This window comes from Belonocnema kinseyi, chromosome 9 (genome assembly GCF_010883055.1).
Source record: "Belonocnema kinseyi isolate 2016_QV_RU_SX_M_011 chromosome 9, B_treatae_v1, whole genome shotgun sequence".
NCBI classification, from domain to species: domain Eukaryota; kingdom Metazoa; phylum Arthropoda; class Insecta; order Hymenoptera; family Cynipidae; genus Belonocnema; species Belonocnema kinseyi.
This window is the reverse complement of record NC_046665.1, coordinates 5,488,857-5,515,001: the sequence shown is the minus strand read 5'-3', so window position 1 is coordinate 5,515,001 and position 26,145 is coordinate 5,488,857. Positions and strand designations below refer to the sequence as shown.

The window sequence follows — 26,145 nt, the reverse complement described above, 5'->3', positions numbered from 1 at the left end:
TTTGAAGCGAGGAAAACTTAATGGCATCCCTGAAGATCCTGAGCTCGTTGATAGAAGCGCTATACGACACCTTTGCGCTGGAGAGACTTATACATACCTGGCGTTCCACAGAGCCGCATTCAGGATGTGACATCTATAAAGGATATACTCCGAAGCAGATACAAATGTCTCATCCGACAGATTTGGTCTTCTGAACTGTCGGCGAGGAACAAAGTATCTGCAACGAACATGCTTGCCGTCCCGGTACTACTCTATTCATTTGGAGTAGTTCCATGGACGAAGAACGAGCTCAGATCTCTTGATATCGGGACAAGAAAGGTTATGCACATGAACAAAAGCATGCATCTTAAGTCTTCCGTTCCGCGACTGTACATCTCACGCCGTCAAGGGGGTCGCGGAATATTGAGTCTTGAATGTCTTCATAACAGGATTATTCTGGGTACAGCACATAGAGTTGCAATTCTTAAAATGGTCAGGAATCACGAAGAAGTGGGCAATGGAGCATTTCTGTACAAGGCAGCGGAGGAGGCTGCTGAAACACTCGGACTTGACTTCAGTATTAGGGGTGAGCAAAATGGATCAAATCTTATCTATCTCGAGTACTCACTCCTGAAAGCCCGGATTAAGAAAGCACAAGAGAAAAACTTTCGTGAACAGCTCCTCGATAAGAGGATGCACGGTATCTTCCACAGAAATGTGAAGGATCAATCAATGTCTTGTGAGCTAACGTTTGCTTTCTTTAAATCGCCCGGATTGAAGTCTGGTACAAAGGGTTTCTTTTTTGCATGCCAAGACGGTGTCATTTCCACCTTAACATACCGTTGCCACATTTTGAGCCAAGACATTCCGGACATCCGGGCGATTTAAGGAAAGCAAACGTTAGCTCACAAGACTGACTGATTCTCACTGACTGAGCCTTCATCAGCTAACTTCACAGTGACTTTAACCCGCTCCTTGATCGTAACTGTCTTAGCGACTAAGATACAAAAAAGGGACATCTCTCAAGTGTCTCTAATTCATCAAAAGCATTGACGTTAATCTCGAAATATCAGGAGACATCGAAACAATTCCATTTTTTGTTAACTAATTTGAGATACATACCTTTTACTGTTAGTAGCAATACCAATAACTAAAAATTAAAATAAAATTATAATAAATTTTTCTTTATACTTACGAATCACCTACTTGGCTTTGAAACTTAAACTTCATCAAATTCATCGAATGGAAGGAGTAATAAAAATTTAAAAATTTAGGCACTATGTGCAGCTAGTTTCCGCTTCATCAGAATATTAGAATTATTTTCAAAATTTTCACTAGAGTTCTAAAGATGTCATTTGTTCGATACGAGTAACGGAAATAAAAGTTATGTAAAATTTGAGACTAATGTTAAATTTCTGAATAATGAAAATCTGTTCTTAAATAAGAGGAAATTCTTTGAAAAATATAAGGATTTAGAACTATCAATTTTTCAAATGTTTATCACCTTTTTTTCTCAATTTTTCACTTTTACTGAAAAAAATGTTGGAAATTAAACCTTTGAACACATCTAGTTTTAAATTTAAAGGTGTACGCACTACTTAGGACTTCTAAACTTTTGCATAATTATTACATCTACATTGAGAAATTAGTAAATAGGTAAAATTTTCAAATTCAGACTTCAATTTATTCAAAGTATATCTTAATTATATAATTGTTATAATTACATACAAAATTGTATCACACTAAGGTAATGTAAAATATTAAAAAGTAGCAAAAAGTTTACGCATCTTCGGGCTTCTATTATCTAATATTAAAATCAAAATCAATTTTATGGTCCATAATAACAAATTATTATTCAACATTAAAAGCTTGAAAAATTGTTAAATGAACTTAAATAATTGATTACATTATTATATCTAACAGATATATAAAAAATAAATAATTTACAATTTTTACAATATGTTAATATCAATGCAAAGAATTTTTCTCCTTCAGTTGCAATAGTGTTTTTTGAACTTTTCTATTAAAAAATGAAAAATTATCTTTTATCTAAAAAGTTTTTTTTTTAATAATTAAATTTTAAAGGTTTATCATTTTTAAAAATTTGCAAAAGAATTACATCTCAGACAAATTTTTGGTATGAACTTTAATTTATTTTTATTTTATAGAAATTAAAAATTCTACAATTTAAGCAGCTTTGACTACGAAACATTCAATGTAGTTTAAAGTAGTATCATATGAAAAAGTACTTTTATTCAAAAGCGTTAATGCAATCATAATTCCTTTGAATTTTAAGTGATCAACTTTTATCTAATTTCGAAATTTTATTTTGAAATTTTTTTTTTACAGATTCTGAATTGAAAAAAACTCTTAAATTTTAAACGCTTTGAGTTTATTTGAACCACTTATTTTTATAATGATTAGTACTTCTTGCTTACTTATTCAGTATTATTATTGTCGAAAACATTTATTTGTGAACAATTATCGGCAGTTGTTTAGTTCAAAAACTTTAAATAAAATACGTTGTATTTCAAGGTGTGTCAAGTTATTCGAGAAAAAAAGGTTTCTCTGAGCCCTTGCAACTGGAATTTTGTTGTCTTTGAGGGGTCATAAATTTACTTTCAGCTTTCTGTCGAAAAAATTGGTCGATTTTGAGAAAGGTCGAGCGATCCTAGGTCACGCTGCACCTATGTATTGTGGAGACCCTTGTCATAGTAATAGTAAATTCTATGTTACATAGGTTCATGAAATACATTATTTCAGATACCATTTCAACGAAACTTTGTGAGGTAAAGAGATTTAAAATATGCCCGCTGCACATTCTCATTGCGCGTTGTGCGCGCGGCGTCTCGCGTCAAGTTTGAGCATGCCTCGGGCGTGCGGGGACGCTCTCGCTCTTCGCTCTCGTTTTTGTACATTTAACGCGTATACTTTAACTGCATTTTTTAAATACCATAAATATTATAGCTTAAATCTAAAACTGTGATTTAAACTTCTGAGAAATTACAGCCGTAAATTGTAACTGCAATTTTTTAGTTATTTTGTTTAAGGAAGGTTCTCAAGGCACCTACGGCGTTGGCGATTACATTCTCATTACGAAACACGCGCTTCGCGCTCGACAATTTCTACCCAATTGAATAATTTCAGCAAGATAATTTATAAATCTTGTTTAACTGTATTAACAACTAGACTTTAAGCTTACGAATTTCTTAAAAATGAAAATAGCATATCTTTGAAAATGATCCAACTTTTTCAACTATAGTACAATTAAGAAATTTCATGAGAATAGTTTCGAAGAACATATATTTTATATCTAGTAGAAAGTCTTCAACAGTATGTAACTTTTCTAATTTTGCTTTAAAAATATTGAGAAACCTTCGATTTTTAACAAATCATCCTCGGGATCATTTGAATAAAAACTTTTAGAAATTCACTAAAATATTTTTAAATCCCGTGAAATTCTGTGATATTTCCTGAAATTCTGGAAAATATATGAAAATACATTGAGCTTTAAAATCCCTTAAAATCCTCGGAAATCATGTAAAATAACTTATACCCTTATAGGTCCTGTGAAATTCTTCAATGTTTTCTGAAATTATAGAAAATGAATTATCCTAAAATATTTCAAACGCTTTGAAATTCCTTCAATTCAATGAAATTAATTTTTAAATTCCTTGCAATCTTTTAAAATTCCCTACAATATTTCAAACTAATATCTCTTGAAATACCTCAAAACTTTTTTAAAAAATACCGGAAAATATAAAAAATCCTTAAAAATTAATTGAAGTTTCTCGAAATTTTTAGAAATACATTGAAATAACTCTGAAATTTTAACCACTTAAAAATGACCAAAATTGCTCATTCAATGTTGTATCAATTTCAGATAGTTTAAATCTTTGAACAACCCCCGTGCATTAGCTCCAATGATGCTGAACGTAGGGAAAAATTTTCCACAAAAATAAAAAAATCTACTTTTTTTACTATTTGCATTAACATAAAGCTTAACTAAGAAAAACATTGAAAAATGAGCCACATAAATCTTTCGAAAATTTAATGCTGAATTTTTCCAACAAAAGAGATAAAAGTTCGGTCAAGAATTGCCTTCTACAAGTTATTTTAAACTTCATTTTATATTTCGTCCTACTGTGCAACACACCAGCCACTAATTTTTTCATTTTTTTAGTTGTAATTCCGTTATTTAGATTTATTTGCTTTTTACTTCTTATATTTCATGTTTTGTCCAAACTTTTCACTCGTCTGCTAATTTAATGGAATCTTCCATTTGACGGACGGAAGGAACCGAATGAAGCCTCTACAAAGTACCCGTAAAGAACCCATTGGGTCCCCATTCGGTTCCTTTTTAAAAAAACTCGAAAAAACAGCAAAATCAACGTATAAATTGTTGAAATTCGAATTTTACGTTAAAATTCCCTATAGAAGGTCACGGCACAGTCGCAATAGTTTTTTTTTTGCCACGGTAAAAAGTTTAAAAAAATATAAGATGTATAACGCCTGTTAACTGCTACATTCGGTTCCTTCGGTCCGCCAGGCTTCGACGGTGCTTTGAGAGAATCTTCATCTTGCTGCCTACCTATAAAATTAAAGTCAAGATAGTAACAAAAAACTATCATGCATTCATAAAATAGTCGATTTTGCGAAAAATAAATTATTGGCTTGAAAATGAAAGAACCAAAAGGAAGCCAATAAAATATAATGATTATGTTTCTTGAAATTCGATGAGTTCTTTGACAAATAATTTGCCCGAGGCGAAAAATAAAATATCCCACCTGTACTTTCTTAGAACATCACAAAGGTATGAAAACAAAGTTTTGTTTTTTCTTTAAAAATTAAAAAATTGGATTTTGAATCACCATCCAAAGCTGAGAAAATAAAAGATTTCATGCTTCATTTCACTACAAATGTATCTCGAGGAGAAATTTTTTATACAATTTTCAAAATGGCGCTTATGCCTTTATTTGAATACTCCAGTGAAATGAAATTTTGCTCCTTGCAACAGTTTATAGCAAACAAATAAAATAAATAAGAATAAAGTTATATTTATTAAAAAACCTTCCAGAAAAGTTTATTTAAAATATGAAATCGGTCATTGACATCGGTAATTGACAAATGAGATCGAATTGGATATCCCGATTTACGAGGTTTGTTAAAAAAACGGGACTTTTTATTTTTCTCAAAGAATAATCATTTATTTATAAATATTTATTCTGTCCCCTTTAAAGTAATCCCCTCAGATATAATACACTTGTGCTCAGTCGTGGCAAAACGTCGATCTTCCATGGGTCTTTTCAGTTTTGGGAAAAGAAAAAATTCCCGCGGCGCCATGTACGGTAAATACCGCGGCTGATGCATGATTATGCTATTGTTTAAGATCGAAAAATCACGAACAATAACGATGTGTGAGCAGGTGCTATATCGTGATGCAAAATACAGGAATTCTCTCGCCAGAAATCCAGTTTTCTTCGTATTGCTTCACGTAAACGGCCCATAAATTTAAGGTAATATTCCGTGTTGACCGTACGACCTGCTGAAAAGAACTCATGATGCACCACGCCGTTGTAATCGAAGAAAACAGTGTGCAAAACCTTCAAACTTGCTTCAGGATGTTTCCACTGAGACGATTGAGTCTCAGTTTTGACGTCATGGTCATATACATGAGCACCATAATCATAACCATGTCATGAGCCAACGCATATGACGCAATTTTCAGCAAATTCTCTAACAGTGATTCGACGATTCTCTACAACACTTTTCTTCACTGCTTCAACGTTTTCATCGGTTGTTGACGTGCTAGGGCATCAAGGGCGGGCATCGTCAATAGCATCTTCTCGGCCTTCTGTCAACATTTCAAGTGCGTTGAAGTACTTAATTTTATTTTTCATACAAAATTTAATACAGATTCTTTGATCCATTTTTTCAATAGCAAAAAAATGCCAAGCACACCAAAACACGTCTATCCTTTATATTTGTCAAAAACAAACTAAACATGCAAAATATCTGATGATGTCAACATCCCAGTGGGCACACTTGGCTTAAAGTCGTCCTAAATACGTCTTTTTGTGGACGTCTTTAGGCTTGTACAAAAAGACGTCATGAGGTCGTAAGGGATTGTCCATATATTACGTAAGACGTTTTTCTGTTGTTTGAATAAAGACGAAAATAATATTGTTATCAAGTTGAAAAGGACACAGCGATATAAACAAAAGAAAAATGTCTTACGTAATATATGGACGATCCCTAATAAAGACGTTCTAATCTAGTCCCATAAAGTATATCTTCACGATGTTATCAGAACGGATTATGGATTTCTTTAAAAAGTTCTATGGTATTTTGTCATCTTAAGGGTGTCTTGAAAGGATATCCAGGGGGCAATGTCGTAAGGATATCCCTAGGACATCTTTGAAGCGTCTTGTGTAAGATTATAATCATTCGAAATCAACCCAAATTCAAAGCATTTCTATATTTTTCTCTCATAAGACTAGAATGCTTAAATGCTCTGAAATATTACAAAAATTGACTCCATGCGCATAGGAGTTCCTCTATGTCACGTGTGAAATATGAATTACCACAACCCTAAAATCGATAAAGTGGTCTTTTTTAGACAATAATGAGTCCCTTACTAGGATTACCTGAAAAACTATAAGCTTTGAGCATGGATATAGGAAACACGGGACTAGGCTGGCCATCCTAACTTGGGCGAGCGGGGTTGAATCCAAGGGAGTGGGGAGAATTACATGAGTGGGGAGAGCCGTCATCTTACGATGTGCCATTTGATTATGCGCACGAGCATTTTTGCCGACAAACTGTGCATGAAAATATAAACATCTGGGCGCTACCATGTTTGTCGCGGGACATCAAAAGGTGGCGGACCTCCCCCCTCATTGCATCACCCCTGCAATCGCATGCCTAGTGCCTTGTTTCCTATGTCCATGGCTTTGAGAAATTCTCCGCAGGCACTCAGGTAGATATATTTGAAGGTCCAAGTAGCTCGCTTAAATGTTTTGAAGGCTTTAAAATGTCCTTTCCGAAAATGAAATAAAAAAAACGATCATAAATAACAAGCAGAGAGGCTGTGTCAATAGAGTAGCCGACACTCAAGGGTCCTTTGTTAAGCCTTCGGATTAGAGTTTAGAAATAGATTTTTTAAATTTTATAGTTAACAGCCTAAAACATAATAATTAGCAATCTACGGGTTTCGATGATTTCAGATATCTAACCTTTTTTCTAAATGTCTAAAATTGTAATTAATACAGCGTTTCTCGTAAATGGAATAAGATATGCCAAAAAAAGACAACATTTTTTCATTTAACTAGGAAATTGTATATTAGTATATAAGTTATAATTATAAATAAGTATAATGAGAAAATTCATCAATTAAAAACAAAGTATTAATAATTTGGAGACAAATTTTAAAAAGGAGCGTCGGGTGAGCGACGGCCAACTACCGTACATAACTCTGCCCGTCTGGTACGTGACGAATACAAAAGGAAAATTATATTACCGTCGCATTACTCTTAAAAGGACCACTAAAAGGACCTTGAAAAGGACTCAAATCTCTCGGACTATCTACTAAATAATTCAAATCGAACCTTAAAATAGTATCAAACCGAGCAGGCTTTTTCCACTGAGAGTACTCTGAGATTTCTATCGGCAGGGTGTGCGTGCACGCTGGCGAATTTCAGTTTACGCATCTCATCCTAGTAGCACAACGATTTACGTCAGTGTTGCTCGTTGCTGCCGGGCAGTACAGTTGCCATTACTGCGTTCTCGCCACTACTGTTTTCCTCAAATGTCCACGTTTTAGACCCCCTGAATCCGAAAAACAGGTTTTGACGAATGTGTCTGCCCGTCCGTGGATGGTTTTTTTTTGTTAGCACGATAACTTTCGAAACAATTGACTAATTGGATTTTCTTTGGTAAATTCTCTTACTATCTCAAAATGAAGGTCAAGTTCTTTATACAGCCATTTTCGATGCAAATTCAAAAAGTAAGAGTATTTTGAAAAATTTTGAGACTACTTTTTTCAAAATTCAATAATTTTCTGTACGAATATTCATATATCCTGATATATGATATATTCTGTACAGACACCCTCATAAAAATAGTTTTTTTCTGACTCAGGGAGTCTCAAAACGTGGAGATTCGATGAAAACCGACCATGTCCGATTTTACACAAAACCAATACAATAATCTTGTCAACCCCATTTAAAGTTCGTTTAGGCATACCGTGATCCTTTATAACATTCTGAGAACGTCCGTAGGTTGTCCTGAGGACATCCTTGATAACATCCTGAGGACGTTCATAGGTTGACCTCAGGACGTCCTTGATAACATCCTGGGGACGTCCGTAGGTTGTCATCGGGACATCCTTGATAAGATCCTGAGGATGTCCGTAGGTTGTCTTTAGGACAGAATGTTATAAAGAATGTCCTCAGAATGTTATAAAGGATCACGGTATGCCAAAACGAACTTTAAATGGGGGTAATAATATTATTGTATTGATTGTGTGTAAAATCTGGCATGGTCGATTTTTATCAAATCTCCACATTTTGAGACACCCTGAGTCAGAAAAAACTATTTTTATGAAGGTGTCTGTCTGTTTTCTCTGTCTATAGTCTGTAGTATTGTGTGCTTCGGCACACTTTTTCAGGACCCAGAAAGAAAGAACGAGTTCGTCAAACAGCCATTTTGTATAAAAACTCAATGACTGAGCACATTTTCAAAATTTTCGAAACTATGTTTTTTCCAGATTTGGAAATTCTATTTACGGTTATACATAGTACTTTGAAACAAGAATCATTTATTCATATGACTTTTTTCAATAGAATGAAAATTGTCAGAGTTATAGCAATTTCAAAATCCTAAAAAACAAACGAAAATTAACATTTTAAGCCAAACAACGCACCATATGAAAAGTCAGGAGTACATAAATGTTTCTTTCGGGGAGCCTTACAATGTTATCATAAAAACTTTTTTTTAATATAACAACTTTTGAAAATCTATGTATGGTTTTCCGTAGTGCTCAGAAACACGAACAATTTATCTCAACGACTTTTTTCAATCAAAACAAAATTATTAAAGTTATAGTATTTTCAAACCCCCCAAAAACAAACGTTAATTAAGATTTTAAGCAAAGTAACGCACGATATGAAAATAGTCGGTATAAAAAAATGTTGCTTTTTTAAAGCCCCACAATATTATTCTGTTTTGACATTGAATTTCATACTCTTAATGGCTTACATTATATTCACAATGTCGTGGGTCATATAAAGACGTTTTTAGGATGTCCTTTTGATGTCCTGGTGCCCACAGGGAGGTCTTTAACTTTGAACTTTAGGATTTTCCGGTGCCCACTGGGATATGTTGGGAATATGTTTACCAATATAACAAAACAAAAAATTTCAAATCGAACGTCCGCAGTCCTCGAAATTTGAAAATTCATCTTTTTTAGCAATCTTCGTATCTTATTGCTGTAAGGTTATACATAAAAACTACCTTGCTTGGTGAAACATTGCTGCTCTCTTGGCCCAAACAATATGAGTCTGTTGGCAAACTTGTCTTTTTGAGTACGTAGAATCCACGCGTCGGTTATTTTACTTTGTCGAATGCCTTCCATGTTACAGTTTGTGCCTAAAAATACATAAATATTTTGTGTGGAATTGATTAATGAATGGAATGGTTTTTTAAATGTCTGAAATAGTTCTGTCTTGTTTTAGATATCATTCTATTTTGTGAGCACCATTTTTTCAATATTTTGTTCTTTCTTCAAAGTATATCATTTAAGAATAATACAGCTGTATGCAGTCCAAATTGTATTAAAATCAATTAAGTATTTATATCGGATTTTAAATAGAAAGGAATTTGAGCTTTGCATTCAAAAGAATTTTATTGTGTTGTTAAAATTGAATTTCAAGCAATATTTTTTAATTTTTTATATAAATTTTTATATATAACTGTAAATATCTTAATATAGAAATGGAAATCTCCAAAATGTATAATACTAGATATTAAAAACCTGCGTATAAGGAAATAATTATTCACTTATCAAAATGCGTGTGTTTCCATGAGAAATGAATAACGAAAACACCTTATCACTGTTGACGATCGTCTAAAACTTTGATCGAAGATTCGTCAGGAGTTTTAAGTTATTTCCGATGTTTCGCCGATCAGTACAGATATGCAGGCCTTGGCCTTTCATCCGCCAAGAAACTTTGCGCAAGCGGAACGCATACGTTGTTTCGGAACTTTTAATATGTATCTGCAGTGAATACATACATCTAAAATTATTCTTGAAAAGTTAAAAGTCAATGTTTCTAAATATTAAAAATGTATTATATTGTGGATTGGTTCTTAGTTTTTAAGAAGTTTGTTAGATTCTTTTAAATCCTATTGTACATTACCTCAGGTTCTTTTCACAGTCTAAAATTCTTTTTTTTATCCCCTCAGACTCCTTTTACAATCAAAAATTCACTCTTTCGACCCCTCAGACTCATTTACAATCCAAAATCCGCTTTTCCTTGAATGTTTTTAAATATTAAGAATGAATGTCATTGTTAGTTGATTCTTCGCTTTTCAAGATATTTTTCAGATTCTTTTCAATCACCTTTTCCATCCCTTTAGAATTTAAAAAATAAGAAGTCCTTTTTTCATCCTTTTAGTCAAATGGAATAAACAATTTCCTCTTCCATCCCCTCATACTCCTTTTCCAATAAAAAAATCCCCCTTTCTATTCCCTTATACTACTCTTCAAATCTAAAATCTAAAATCCGATCTTTTAACCCTGGCAGTCCAAATGAACGGAAAGGATACACTACAGAGTATCCTCATAGTATCCACATAGTATCCCTTCAGTGTCATGCAACAACAACTAAAAAAAACTGAAAGATGGGCGTTTAACTTGTTGTGATTCTGATTCTACGTTAAATTTATAATTAGAATCTCACGGAGTAATTGCAATAGTTTTTTTGCAGCGTTAAAAAGATACAAAAATACAATACCTGTCATTAACATAGGCTGAAGGCGACTTCAAGCGCATCTTCTTTCAGCAGCAGGGATCCGTGACAAAAAGGCCGAACGAAAAAGCGCCCGCCCAATGAAAGTCACGCTCTGTGAAAAAGGCCCGCGAATCAGCGAGCGACTCGCTCCATCGCGATAGATGTATGCATGAGCACGACCCTACTCGTTCTCTGATTCGCGGGCCTTTTTCACGGCGCGCGACTTTTATTGGGCGGGCGCTTTGTCGTTTGGGCTTTTTGTCACGGATCCAGTAGCAGTATACTACTTAAGCGACCAAGGATGCGCTTGAAGTCACCTTCCACAGAAGTTACATTTTTTAAAATTTGTAATGCTGCAAAAAAACTATTGCAATTACTCCGTGACATTCTAATGGAAAATTTAACGTAGAATTCGAATTTCAAAAGGTTAAATGTTCGTACAAATATTCAATTTTTTTCTTTTTTTTCATACTTTTACAATAAAAATCCTCTTTTCCATCCATTCGGACTCCTTTTACAATGTAAAGTCTACTTTTCCGTCTCTTCAGATTTTTTTATAACCTTTATAACTATACTTCTAAACGTATCAACAATAAATACAAAACAAACCTCCCTCACGAAGCGCAGTATTGCGGCATTCACTTAGGCATCCATGAGCCGCTTTAAGCGTCATTAATTATCCGGTGAGGGTTTTTAGGTGCAAGCGATGCACATTCTACCTTGAGACTAATTTTGTTGGGTTTGCATAGTGACAGTATTACACCTTACTTGCCCTTTCCCGTTTTGGATTCGTTTTACCTATGTAAAAACTATTCTTATATTTTGGGGTACTACTTCAGGTTCGCTCGCATCATCTAGTTCTACTATCGATGGTTTTTGGTAAACGCAACATTCAGGACAATAAGAACATCTGTTTGAATATGTCTTTATTCTGCTAATTGTTCAATTATATTTAAGCATTTCCGTTTTTGATTTGTTGTCAGTGGTGGTGTTTCTTACAAAGCTCCTTTCTCACAGTCTTTAAACACATCATACACACGTTTCTCGATTCACTAACTTTGTTCAGCTGTATGTTTGATGAAAGACGATGGTAACAAATTCAAGGCTAAATCTTCCTCGGTGATGGGAACAAGTTTTACACACTCATTGAGCAGCATCTTAACATCTGGTATAGAAATTATAATTATCAAAGTTTTCACGCACATGAACTTTCTTTTCTTCTTCTTTTCGCTTTCATTAGGTGTTACTCTCAGGTCTCAGTATAAGTTTATAGATATTTTGATACCAGAAATCTTAACAGCAATAACCCCTTCCAAAAACATCGATTGTTATTTTCAGAATTTAAGTAAATATTTAATCTAATTTCGATGCTTCTAAAAATTATATGATGGTATGTAACAAACCTTATACAAACTTTGACTGCTTTTTTCGGAATGCAGTAAGTATTTAGATACTTTGATGCAGGAACTCTCGAGAACATTTACCTATTCTAGAAACTTTGATGTATAGAAAATTTACGAAAAATTTCCAGAAGGATAGACATTGGTAATTGTTTTACGGGAATTTAGCTTAAAACTTAACAGTGTTACAGAATGCGCCAAACAATATCTCGCAGCTAAGTATGTCACAAGTGTACTACGAAGCCTCATGTAACATGGAACTACACTGCGCAGCTCAATATACAGCGTTAGTGTACTGCACAGCCTTATGTGTCACAGAGCTGCACTGCGCATCCAAACGAAGCACAAAAGTTTGCTGTACATCCACAAGTAGAATAGAAATGTACTGCGCAGCCATGTGTACCACCAAACCGTACTGCGCATCCATATGTTTCATAGAAGCCTACTGCACCTTTATAAGACTACTGCACACGTATTGATGTTGCAGTACTGTCCTGAACAGCTGTAAGTTCTGCAGAACTTTACTGTGTCTTAAAATTTTACTGCGCACCTGTAAGTGACATTGGAGTACACTGCGTAGCTCTGCACTTTAGAGCTTAACTGAACAGCCTTGTGTATCACCAAACAGTACTGTGCATCTGAATTTGTCTTATAACTCTACTGCGCAACCAAAAGTATCACAGAAGTGAAGCGCGTAGCTCTATATACTTCAGAACTTTACCATGCAGCCTTGTGTACCATCAAACTGTACTGCGCATCTGTATGTGCCTTATAAGTCTACTGCGCATCTCTAAGCATCATAGGAATGCATTGCGCAGATCTTTGTACTATAAAATACTACTGCGCAACCTTGTATACAGCCGTATATACTGAGAAAAATATATTATACGTAAAAATAACATCGAATGTCAACTGTAACGTCGCAGTTTTCAACTGAATGTTCTGTTAACGGCTCGTCTGCCCGTCGCCGATGCCCGTTTGAAAATTTGCAAACATTCCAAAACCTTTTTGCAGATTTCGAGATTGAGTGTCAGTGTCGAATGGAAGATTTGCACGCGAAAATTTTTAATGGAAAAAAATTATTTATACATTTTTCTATTTTGTTGACAATTTTCAGGTATAGAAAATTTTGCAAAAAAGGGAAGAAGGGAGAAAAATAGACAATGGGGACGAAAACATTGAAAATGAGATTAGTAGGGCTGAGGTAAATGAGACGATTGCAAGGTTGAAAAGAAACAAGGTAAAAGGGGACAGATGTCTTGGAAAATGAAGCACTGAAATATGGAGAATTAGGGGTGAGGATTTTCAACAAGGTATGGGAAGGAAAAGGGTGGCTGAAGGAGTGGAAGACAGGGTTAGTGGTGCCGCGGATTAAGAAAGGAGGGGGGAAATGGGTGGATGAATATAGGGGTATCACACTCATGGCGGAAGGATATAAAATTTATGCGGAACTGCTCACAATGAGGTTGGAAAGACAGGTGGAAGAAAAAGGAAGTATACCACACAACCAAACGGGTTTTAGAAAGGGGATGGGAACCATAGATAACGTCTGTGTGCTCAACTATCTAGTCAACAGGAACCCAGGGCGGAAGAAAGGGAAGCCAGTCGCATTATTTGTAGACTTTAAGGCAGCATTTGACTCAGTTAACAGGCGGTTGTTATGAGCAGCCATGAAAGAGACAGGAGTAGATGAAGGTTTAATAGTGAGGATAAAAGAAACATTTGTGGATACTAAGATTAGGGTGATAAGAAACTTCTATTTCGTATTCTTCTGGCAGATTTAGAGGAGACGTTGGGGAGAAAGGGAAAGGGGGGACAGCATTAGAGACGGGAAAACTGTATTCATTAGCATATGCAGATGATGTAGTGCTAGTTGTGGATGATGAAAGAAGTTTGAACCTCTTGATGAGAGTGTTCGAAAAATATGTGAGAGAACGGGTTTAAAAGTGAATGTGAACAAAACCAAGATGATGTGTTTCAGAAATAAAAGGGATAGATTAGAGTACGAATGGAAGATAAATAGCGTGGTGGTGGAACTAGTGGATGAGTTTTGCTACCTTAGATTTTGGTTCGAAACGAAAGGTGGAAGCGATCCGCAGGTGAGAAAGAGATTGGAATGCACGAGTAAAGTAATTGCACAAGTATGGAATATAAGAAAAAGAAGGTTCAAGGACGACTGGAAGATGAGAGTGTGGATGTTTGATGTATTAGTATGGTCAGTGTTAAGCCATAGATTGGAAATTTGGGGATGGAAAGAACATAAGACAGCTGAAAGATTGTATGAGAGATTTTTGAGATGGGTTATGGGAGTGAGTTAGATCTGCCCACGTTATATGCTGAGGGAAGAAATAGGACGAGAAAAAATGGTGGTGAGACAAAAGAGCCTGGTCCTGACGGACTGAACGAACCGAATGATGCCTCTGCAAAGTATCCGTGAAGACCCCATTGGGTCTCCATTCGAATCCATTTTAAAAACACAAAAAAAAAAACAAAAAAATCAACTTTTAAATGGTTGTAATTCGGATTCTACGTTAAAAGGACCCCGCAGCAAATGTACACGAAATAGTTTTCGATCGATTTTGATTAAAGTTCGTAAAATTGTAGTTCTCCATGTCTCGATCAAAAGTGTTATGGGGCACAAAGTCCAAAAATGGACAGTTTCCGAGTTATAGAGGGTTAAACATCCAACCCTTTTAAGGAACATGACCAAATATCGCGAAAACTGCAGCTCTGCGGAAAAAATGTTCCCTATGAGAGTTATTGGGCTCTATCGGGGAAATGCAAAGAAAGTCATGGCCTCAAGACACAGGTCATTTTTCAAGGTCATTCAATGTGAACTTTCATTTATTGCTAATATTCAGCCAATAAAGACACATAAGCAGTGCATTATGGTTCTTGGGGTATGCTCGGCATCAAGAAAGAATTCGCTTTCCATTACAAAGACTGATTAAGACCATAAATGACGCAGGAAATTGATTACCAGCAAGAGATATTCAGTTACCAGAAGTTGCCTTCAATGGCTAGAATCGACGACATACTGGTCATCTCTTATCTTTATTGACTAGATAATGACTAAATCTCGTTCATGTCTTGTTTTATTGGCCGGATATTGTCTAAATCAAGCTCATTTCATGCCTTCATTGGCTAGATATTGACAAAATCCTGGAAAAATCTTTCCTTCATTGGCTAGATAATGACTAAATCTCGCTTATGTCTTCCCTTCATTGGATAGATAATGACTAAATCGCACTCATGACTTGCCTTCATTGGCTGGCTGTTGACTAAGTCATTCTCATTTCTTGCCTTTATTGGTTCTATATTGATTTCCTCTTCATATCTTGTCTTTATTGGCTGAATATTAGCAATAAATGAGAAGTTCACATTGACTGACCTTGAAAAATGACCTGTGTCTTAAGGCCATGACTTTCTTTGCATTTCCGCGTTAGAGCCCAATAACTTTCATAGGGAACATTTTTTTCGTAGATCTGCAGTGTTCGAAATATTTGGTAATTTTTTTGCCCCACAACACTTTTGATCAAGACATTGAGAACTACAATTTTACGAAGTTTAATCAAAATCGACCGAAAGCCGTTTCATGTACATTTGCTGCGGGGCCGTTTGCGTTAGAAACTGACGGAGTAATCGCAATACTTTTTCTTGCAGCGTTAAAAACTGAAAGAAATAAAATATCTGTCATTTACATGAGCCGAGGGCGCCTTCAAGTGCATCTTCTTTTAGTAGCAGTTAATAAGCGTTCCGTCCGTAACTTTAAGAACTTTATATGGATGCTAGTGCCACACCGTGGAAACATCAGACAACAACGCTGCGATGCAAGTCAGAGAGAATTTTATTTTTAAATTTCGCGCGCAACATACTACTTGAGCTATTATGGATGCGCTTGAAGTCACCTTCAGCAGAAGTTAATGACATTTTTATTCATTTTTAACGCTGCAGAAAAAGTATTGCGATTACTCCGTCAGTATCTAATCGAAAATTTAACGTAGAATCCGAATTTCAACAGTTTAAAAGTTGATCTTGCTGTTTTTTTGAGTTTTTAAAAAAAGGAACCGAATGGGGAACCAATGGGGTTTTTACGGATACTTTGTAGAGGCTCCTTTCGGTTCCTTCGTTCCGCCAGGGGGAACTTCGAAGAGAAACTAAGTAGAAGAGAGGGAAGAATAATTGCACAAGCATGTGTCCGCGAGGTTATGGACAAAGAGAGGAGGGGTAACGTGGGACGTTCAAAATGGGAGGAGGAGAGGCAAGGTGAGGAAAGATTCGAAAAAATCGTAGATTCAAGGTATGACAGTTGGTATTGAATGGCTAAGAGGCAGGCGAAACCAGAGTACCTGAAAAAGATTAAAAATAAAAGCAAATGGAATAGAGTAGTGAGATTCAGAATAGGAGAGGGTGTAAGAGCATGCATGTATTGGATGAATGAAGAAGAGAATGTTTTTATAGTATGTATGTATGAGCAGGAAACATGGTTGCATTTCATAGGATAGAAACAGAAAGCCAAAAAATGTCTCCGAAAGAAGGAGAGTTAAGAAAGTAGTGTTGCGAACTAGAATCAAAATTTGAAATTGATAATGATAAGAGGAAATGAAACCCCAGGACCAAATCGCAAGCGTTTAGAAATAAGAATAATAATTTAAGGCGGTATGAAGCGAATAGTTCGTAAGATAATATAACTCTTGTTTCTGAGAATCACTGTAAAGGTTATGTAAAAACACTTAAACCAGTACAAGGAAGAAAGTATAAACAAATACATGAATAATATTTTAATTGCTTAAAATAATATATACTTGATTGAATTTAAATTTACAAGATTCTCCTTCTCCATCAATAGAATGATTAATTAAATTTCACGATTATACTTTAATGATTAATTTGATAACTACGTTTATTATTATTTATATAATAATAAGCATTTTATTTAATAGTTTTATTAATGTACCTACTGAAAACCAAATAATTGAAATTGTTTGAACACTTTTTCCAATTTATGTGTATATTTCAATATAAATTCCTTCATTGGAAATTTTATATGTATCTGATGAAATATATACACCTATTGTATCAATTAAAATAATTGGTCATCAATGATATTGAAGATATAAAATTTCTGATTTCAAACATGTAAATTTTGAATCTTTTGTATGAAGAGATTCAGATACCTTTACTTGATTTCGATTATTAGATGCTGATAACCATTTAGTTTTACCGATAAATTTACAAATCCGTACATTAGTAAGGTTTAATACTAATTGTAATTGAAACTACTAACTTACAAATATTTTTGAATTGAATTGATTAAATTCAGAAATCATTATATATCTTAATTTAAAGTAATGATCTTTTAAATCATTAATAGTAATAAATACAAATTATAGATACTTCTGATGAATACAAAAAAATTAGTTAATTTTTATAACATTAGTTTGTCATATTAAAATTATTTATTTATTTTAATATTTTTAATTCCTCAAATAAAACTTAGAAACTGATTATTTTTATTATATTTTACAGTTAGATTTATTTTTATAAATAATCATTTATATTTTGTAACTATAAGACGTTTCTAACTAATAAAATTTATAATTATAATTTACGAATATATAAAATTTAAATTTAAATGACAAATATATTTTCTGTTTTTGATCCTGCTACAAGAGTCACTTTTTCCTCAAATTGATGAAGAATATAATATTTTTACTAGGATCATTTTTATTTACACTCCAAATATTTAATTTTATTATTAAAGAAATAAAAATTTCACTAAATAAAAATTAAAAATTTTACAATTTATTTATATTTAAATCTTTATTTATTTTTATTATATTGAATAATTTTATTAGATTATTTGGGGACACTTATTAATAACATTATTTAGACAGTCAAGAAATAATTTATGATTAATTTTAATTATTTTTATAGTTTAAATCCAATCGTTTTAGTAGTTCTAGAAGTTGCTGTTTCGTTTATTCAAGCTTCTGTATTTTCTATTCTAAGATCTTTATAATCCTTTGAAACTAATGAATTAATGAAAATATATTTTTATAATCAACCTTATCATATTATTACAAGAAGACCTTGACCAATTTTAATTTCATTAAGATTACGAATTATTTTAATTTCATTTTAATTATGACGGGATATTATTCGTGAAAGAACATTTCAAGGAATACATACTTTAAAAAATCAAAAATTTACTTGTCACTTCCTCTATCTCTATCTTCGAATCAATCCTTTTCAGTACTTCCTTCATTCCTTCCTTCAGCTCCTTCCCCTCTAATCTTATACCCTTTATCACTATGTTTCTTTTTCTTTCTTCCTTGTCTTATTTTTCTATTCTTCGTTCTATTTTTCTCACTCTTTTCTTCTCCGTATTCCCACTCTCGCCTATCCAAATTTCCGGTTCTAGGTTTCTATTTTCATTATCCTACATTGCTTCTCCTCTACCTTTTTATTATTATCTTCCTGCTTCTCAAGTTTATGTTCCAATGCCTGCATCCTCTTCTATAACTGTTCCCTGAGTTCTTCCCATTTATTTATTTACTTTTTAAGTTCAGCCATTTGAGATATATTTGCAAAAGAATGGAGATCATAGAGCTCAGATTTAAGAGAAAGGATAACAAAGTAGCAGGGTTAATGAAACAGATATGGGAAATAGGAAAAAGGTTTTAAAAAATCGGTTAAAGAAAATGTGGTTATTTCATACGCTGGTATGGTCGGCATTAGGTTATGGAGCAGAGATATAGGGATGGAAAGAAAGGAAAGATATTGAGAGGGCATGGTAATTTGAGACGAAGCTCTGGGAGGAAAAGGGAGGGGAGTTAGCGAGAAAGTGTTTTTTGGGAAACGAGGTAAGGGAGGGAATTTATTAGAAAGAAGAGAACAGAAAGTGTAGAATATGTGAATGGGAGCAGGAAATACGGAAACATGTATGGAAAGGATGTAGGAGAGGAATGGAAGATAAAGGAAGCTCGCAAGAGAATGTGGTTAAGATTATAGGGGAGGATAGATTAGGAGCAGAATGTATGAAGGAGTTGGATGGTGCTGGAGGAGCGAATGAGAGACAATAAAAGAATACATGTTAAAAAAACGCAAATTGGAGATATTAAAAAGTGAAAGAAAAAGGAAACGGATGTCGCTTAGATTAGAAGCGTAAACATTGTAAGTAATAGTATAAGTACACGAAGATGCGTTTGCGTTCTCATTCTCTTTCTCGTTTGCACTCTCGCTTTCGATGTCTCGCTCACGGGGGCCGTTCATTTTTCGGAACGGTAAAAATTAAGAAAGGTAAAATTTCAGAATGGGTTATAATACATAATGGTAAAACTTAGGAATAGCAAAAAGTAGGAAAGAGCAATAAGTAGGAAATCCAAAACTCTGAAAGGTATTTCTTCGGAAACTAAAGAAGCGGAATGGGTGAAAATTCAGAAGCGTTAAAATTAGGAGGGTGCAAAATTAGGAATATGTAAATATACGGAGAGGAAAAATTCGGAAAGTAGAAAAATTCGGAATTATTACTAAATATACCTATTAGCAGGTGTACAATTGTTTATTTATGGTAGCAAACAAATGCTTATTGCAGTGAATTTAAATATCATAGAATAAATTTATGTTGTACGTTGAAAATTGTTTTTAAATGATATAATGATAGAAAATAATTATTTTTTCGTGAAAAATTTAGAATGATGGATATCCTAAATTTATTATATGCTATTTAAATTTACTGTGATAAATATTTGTATTCTACCATAAATAAAAAAAACTATTCACCCTCCTAATTTTAACGTTTCCGAATTTTTACCCATTCCGCTTCTTTGGTTTCCGAATAAATACTATTCAGAGTTTTGGATTTCTGATTTATTCCTTTTTCCGAATTTGTGGTATTCCTAAGTTTTACCATTATGTACTATAACCCATTCTGAAATTTTACCTTTCTTAAATTTTATCCGTTCCGAAAAATGAACGGGCCCCTCGCTCACTCGTTTGGTAATAAGTCATAAATTGCGCTAACACAGGAAATAGAGATAAGGCATTAGATATAAGACTTTATGCAAACAGTTGTAAATAATTGTACATAGTAAGTATAAGATTTTTAAAAAATGTAGGCAGAGAGATTGTAAGGAATGGAAGTCATGTAAACCATTAGGGGACCCATTATGAATAAAGAGGCATTTCCAATAATGAAAAAATCAAAAATTTAATATAAAATATATTTTATTTATTATTTATTTCTTCTTAATTATAATCGGTAGATTGTTATTATTATTACTAACTTTTCTAAAAATAATAATAACATGCGTAATAAATTAACTAGAAGAGGAGCAAAGAACAAAGAGGAAAACGAATGTAATGATCAAGGGGCTGAAAGTGAATAGGGAAACGGGAGAGGAAGAGGTTGAGAAGCTGATGAGAGATATAGGAGCACAAGTTAGGATAGAAGGGGTAAAGAGAGTAGGAAGAATGAAGGAAGGGAAAGAAGGCATGTTTCTGGTGACACTTATGTGTGAGGAGAAAAGGTTTGAAGTTATGGGCAAAAAGAAGTTGTTTAAGGGAAGAATAGAGAGAATAGAAGAAGATCTGACCTGGCAGGAAAGGAGAAGAAAATGGTTTATTGAACGGAGGGCATTTGCGGAAAAAAGGAAAGTTAGCAAGGTAATAATGAGAAGAATAGAGAACAGGTATATAAGAAGGAAGAAAATGCGTCGGGGTTTATAAAATAAAAAAACGGCTTGAGTGGAGGACAGGAGGAGATGATGGGCAGGTGAAGGTGGCATTCTAGAATGTTTCAGAGGTGAAAAACAAGGGCAAGGATTTTAGGGGGGGGGGGGGATTAACAAAATGAGACGTAATAATGATGAACGGAACATGGGAAGATGAGAAAGACTTAAAGGGAATAAAAAGAATGTTACCGAAAGGTTATGTGTGGACTGTGTGAGCGGTAGTTTGTGTATATACAAGAAGAGTTGAAGAGGAAGGTTGGATAATAATTATGTAAGGAGCAGTAGTAACATAGGGTGACAACGCAGGGAGGGGAGGAGGTTATTAAATAGAATAGGATAAACAGTATGTTTTATATGTAATGGCAATATGAAAGGGAATGAGGAAGTAGAGATCACATTTGTAGCGAAGGGAGGGATAATAATAGGCTACATCCTTGTGGAAGAAAGAATGAGGAATATGATAGGATGTTTGAAAGTGGGTAATGAGATAGTGTTCGACCACTTTCCGGTAATACCTAAACTGAAAGGTGGTGGCCATAAGCGCGGCATTTGGAGAAAGAAAAGAGTGAGAGAAAGGAACAAGAAAATGGGCGTCTAGGTGGTAGATAAACTGAAAGAGTTTAAAGAAAAATGGAAAAGGAGAAGATTAGGTATGAAGAACAGGAGGGAGTAGACTTGTTAATTGAAAGATGGAAATGGTGGATGGAGAAGCTAAGGAATGAGATTGATACAAAAAAAGAAAGAGAAGAGGAAAAGAGAGGGTGGTGGGAGCAGGAATGCAAGGAGTGTAAAAAGAGAATGAAAGAATGTTAAGAAAATAAAGGATAGGGAAAATGGAGAAGGGGGAATATAGCAGATGAAAAAGATAACATGAGAGTATGCTAGAAAGGATAAAGTAAAGGGGTAAGGAAAAATACGAGGAAGAAGTAGAAAACGCGATCAAAGAAGGTAGGGTTTGGGATGTGATAAATAACGAAAGAAGAGGAAGAAATATCGTAAGTGAAGAAATAGAATTAGGCGAGTAGACAGACTATTTCCAGGGTCTGTTAGGGGAAGAGCAAAATAGGATCAAAGGGGAGAATATAAAATTAGTACAAGGAGAAATGAATGTAGGGAATGTAATAACAAGAGAAGAAGTGGATGAGGCTGTAAATAGATTGAAAAGAAATAAGGATACAGGAGAAGATGGCATGGAGAATAACATTTTAAAAAAACATACGAAAATGAATATTTTAAGCCAAATAACGCACGAAATGAAAAAAGTAAAGAGAAGAAAACTGTTGCTTTTTAAGTGCCATATAAGATCATCACAATAACTTTTTAAATTTTTCGTGAAAAATTAATAATTCAAATTTTGACAACATGTAAAATAATGAATAATTCAACAATTATATTTTTCGGCCAAACTATGCAAAATACGGTAAAAGATGAGTAGACAGAAATTGTGCATTTGAAGAAGATTTACAAATTTCTTATCAATCACTTTTTAATAGGAAGCGTTTTTTAATTTATTTTTCGTTTCGTGTGTGGAGTTTCAAAAATTTACTTTTTTAAATGTGTTTAATGATATTTTTTACGATTAAAACCAAAAAGAGAACTATAAAAAAATTATTCATGACAAATTAAATAATTTTTACATTCTTATCAGAGAAAGTATTAGATTTGTGTCCAATTTGCCCCCCCCCCCCCCCCAGTTTTTGGCAAAAGGTCCACATTATGAGAGACCCTTAGCCTGAAAAACAAGTTTTAATGAATGTGTATGGCTGTATATCTACCCGTCTGTCTTTATGTATGTCTGTGAGTAGGATAACTTAATCTATTAGATTAGCCTTTGGTACACTCTTCAGTATACTAAGCTAAATGCCAAGTTCGCTAGTCAGCCATTTTGGAAAAAATGGTAAAAGTGAGCGCATTTTGAAAGTATTTAAAACCACATTTTTTCAAAATTCAATAATTTTATGTGCGGATATTCATAGTATTCAAAACTTCGAACAATTTATCCCAATGACTTTTTTCATAAAACCAAAAATTAGCAGAGATATAGAATTTACAAAATTTCAAAAATACATGAAAATGAAAATTTTAAGCCACATAACGCACGATATGAAAAAATGTCAAGAGAAGAAAAATTTTGGTTTTTTGAATCAAGATTATCAGAACAACTTTTGAGTCTTCTTGAAAAATAGAAAATTTTAATTTTGATATCATATAAAATAATCCTCATTATTCGAAGTTTAGTTAGACTGTTATTGTAACTAGCCTCTAGACCCTAGACTCTTTGAGAGAATCTCTTTGTAAATTATTAGGAGGTAATGCAATAGGGCACCACAACTGCGATGTAGAACACGATGCGGTAGAAAATTCAATTGACAAAGATTGGGTCACTGAATGTGTTCGTGAAAGCCGAAATAGCTTTAAAAGAAGAGAATTCACAATCACCACATTACTATTGTCGACGACTTGATATATAGTTTTAAAATTGTGTGCACAAGCGCGGGGAATATACAAAAACTGAGCGCGTAGCGTGAGGTTAATACATTATCGAGCGCAAAGAGCAAAAACCAATAGTCGCGCGCCCTATTTGCGCACAAATTTGCGAGCCGCGCGCACAGCGCGCGATGAGAATGTGCCCACAAAACGGTAAGATTTTTAACTTCTTTTTTACGATTTAAAGAAAATCTGCTCGTCCTATTTGAAAATAATGAGTAGCAACTTTAAAGATCGTTTTGGATGAACAACTTTAGTCTGTTAATTTTATTTCTTATCAATCCGACAATTATTTGGTTTACAACAATTGATAGATGAAGTGAGAAGGATGCAAGAGGAAAAAAGGAAGGTATATGAGTTGGTTCAAAAGAATAGCATGGAGAAAGAGAAGGCAGAAGGAGATGAGAGAATAAGAGACTCAAGGTTTAACGGGAAATCTGTGTGGATTATGCCGAGGGAGAGAGCGCATTTTTTTGTGAGAAAGGAGAGCAAGGAACTTATAGCGAGAATGAGATGCGGTTGCATGGAGTATTATAATAGGTTCTCGGTTTCTAGGGAGAAGAGAAGGTGTGAATTGTGCGGGAAGGGGGATGCTAAAGTTCCGCACTAGTTGGACGAATGTGAAGAGGTGGAAAGGAGGGGGATAAGCATGGAGCTATTGTTGCATGAAAGGGGAACAAAAAGGCAGTAGCATGGGTGAAAAGGGTGTTGGGTAAGATGGAGAAGAAGAGAAGGAAGGAGAAAGAGGAATGGAGAAGGAAAGATTGTAAATAGGAGATCAACTAGATGTAAGAAAACTGTAAATATTGTGAATAGTAGTTAAGTATTAGTTGTTCGCCAGGGAGGCAGAGGCTGGCATTGCGAGTCATAGCGGGAAAAGAGCGACATGCGTGCGAGACGAGGCACAGTGAGGACGGTTAGGCTATAGAAGCGAGCTATAAAATTCTATGAAAAAATGTAAGTGTAAGCAAGTCAATTTTTTAAGGCCAGCAGGCCGAAAAATAAACGTTTATCTCTCTGGTTTACAAGAATTTCAGAACTGTAAAAAGTAATGGAATTGTTTCAAAAATGTTTAAAACAAAAAAACCGCATCGAGATGTAACATAGAGGACTAATAGTTTTTTTTTTAATCAGTACGCTAAAAAACAAATTTCGCAATTGTTGAAAAAATGGTTTAAAAGAACCGCATCGAGATATTTTCAAGAGAAATGCAAAGGTTCAATCCATTGATTAATTCAACAATGATTTTATTTATAATAATTTTCGAACTATAAAAAGTAATCTAATTGACAAAAAATGGTTTAAACAAAAATAAGCCACAACGAGGTTTATCAGAGACAAATCTAAGGGTGTTTTTTATACGACTATTAGTTTTTTTTTTAAATTAATCACATAAGGTTCATGCCCATTTCTACAGGCAAGAACAAAATGTACGCTAAGCAACCAATGCCGTGTAAAAAAATTGTTTAAAAACAAAAACAGCCGTATCGAGATTTTTCGGAACCGAATCTAGGATAGTTTTAATTTTTTTGATGAGACTATTACTTTTTTAAAAATTAATTACATAAGATTTAAATCCATATCCATAGGCAAACATCAAATGTACGCTAGGCAAAAAATGAGATAATTATTTGAAAAAAAAGTTAACAAAAAACCGCATCGAGATACTTTCGAGAGAAATACAATGGATCCGTTCATTTCTTAATTCAACAATTATTTTGTTCATAACAATTGGAGAACTATAGAAAGTAATGTAATTGCTAAAAAATTGTTTAAACAAAAAAAGCCACGTTGAGATTTATAGGAGATAAATCCAAGGGTTTTTAATACGACTTTTAGTATTTTTAAACAATTAATTATATAAGGTTTCAATCTAAGCAGCAAATGCCCTTATTGTTGAAAAAATGATTTAAAAACAGAACAAAAAGAAACGCATCGACATATTTTCGAGCGGAATGGAAGAGTTTTGTTCATTTTTTAATCCGACAAATATTCTGTTTATATGTTTATAAAAATTCGAGAACTATAAAAAGTAATGTAATTGTTAAGACAATTGTTTAAACAAAAAAGCCGCATTGAGATTTTTCGAAGAAGAATCAAGGGTTGCTTTTATTTTAGTATACGATTACTAGTTAAAAAAACTAAATACGCAAGGATCGAGATTTTTCAGAGACAAAAATAGGGGTGTTAATTATTATTGATACGACTATTAGTTGTTTTTTTAAAATAAATGAAATAGGGTTCAAATCCATATCCGCAGACACATAGCAAATGTATGCTATTTAGCACATGCCATTATCGTTGAAAAAATGGATTAATAAAAAAAAACAGACTGAGATATTTTTGAGAGGAATGCAATGGTTTCGTCTATTTTTTTATTTGACTATTATTTTGTTTATAACAAGTGGGAAACTATATACAGTAATGTAATTGTTTAAAAGTTTTTTAAACAAAGAAACCGGATCAAGATTTTTCGAAAAAAAAATCTATGGGTTTAAAAGAAGTGCATCGAGATACTTTCGAGAGGAATGC

General features: G+C 33.9%; 1 protein-coding gene across 1 annotated transcript in view; it reads right to left on the bottom strand.

Moving 5' to 3' along the window:
- LOC117179690 (growth arrest-specific protein 1-like) overlaps nucleotides 1-9,630 on the bottom strand; it is a 36,738-nt gene extending 27,108 nt beyond the window's left edge. Inside the window, exon 1 of the mRNA XM_033371714.1 lies at nucleotides 9,493-9,630. Within this exon, the coding sequence (XP_033227605.1) occupies nucleotides 9,493-9,509 (17 nt within the window). The 5' untranslated portion in view covers nucleotides 9,510-9,630. The remainder of the gene's footprint in view (nucleotides 1-9,492) is intronic.
- Nucleotides 9,631-26,145: the final 16,515 nt, after the last annotated feature.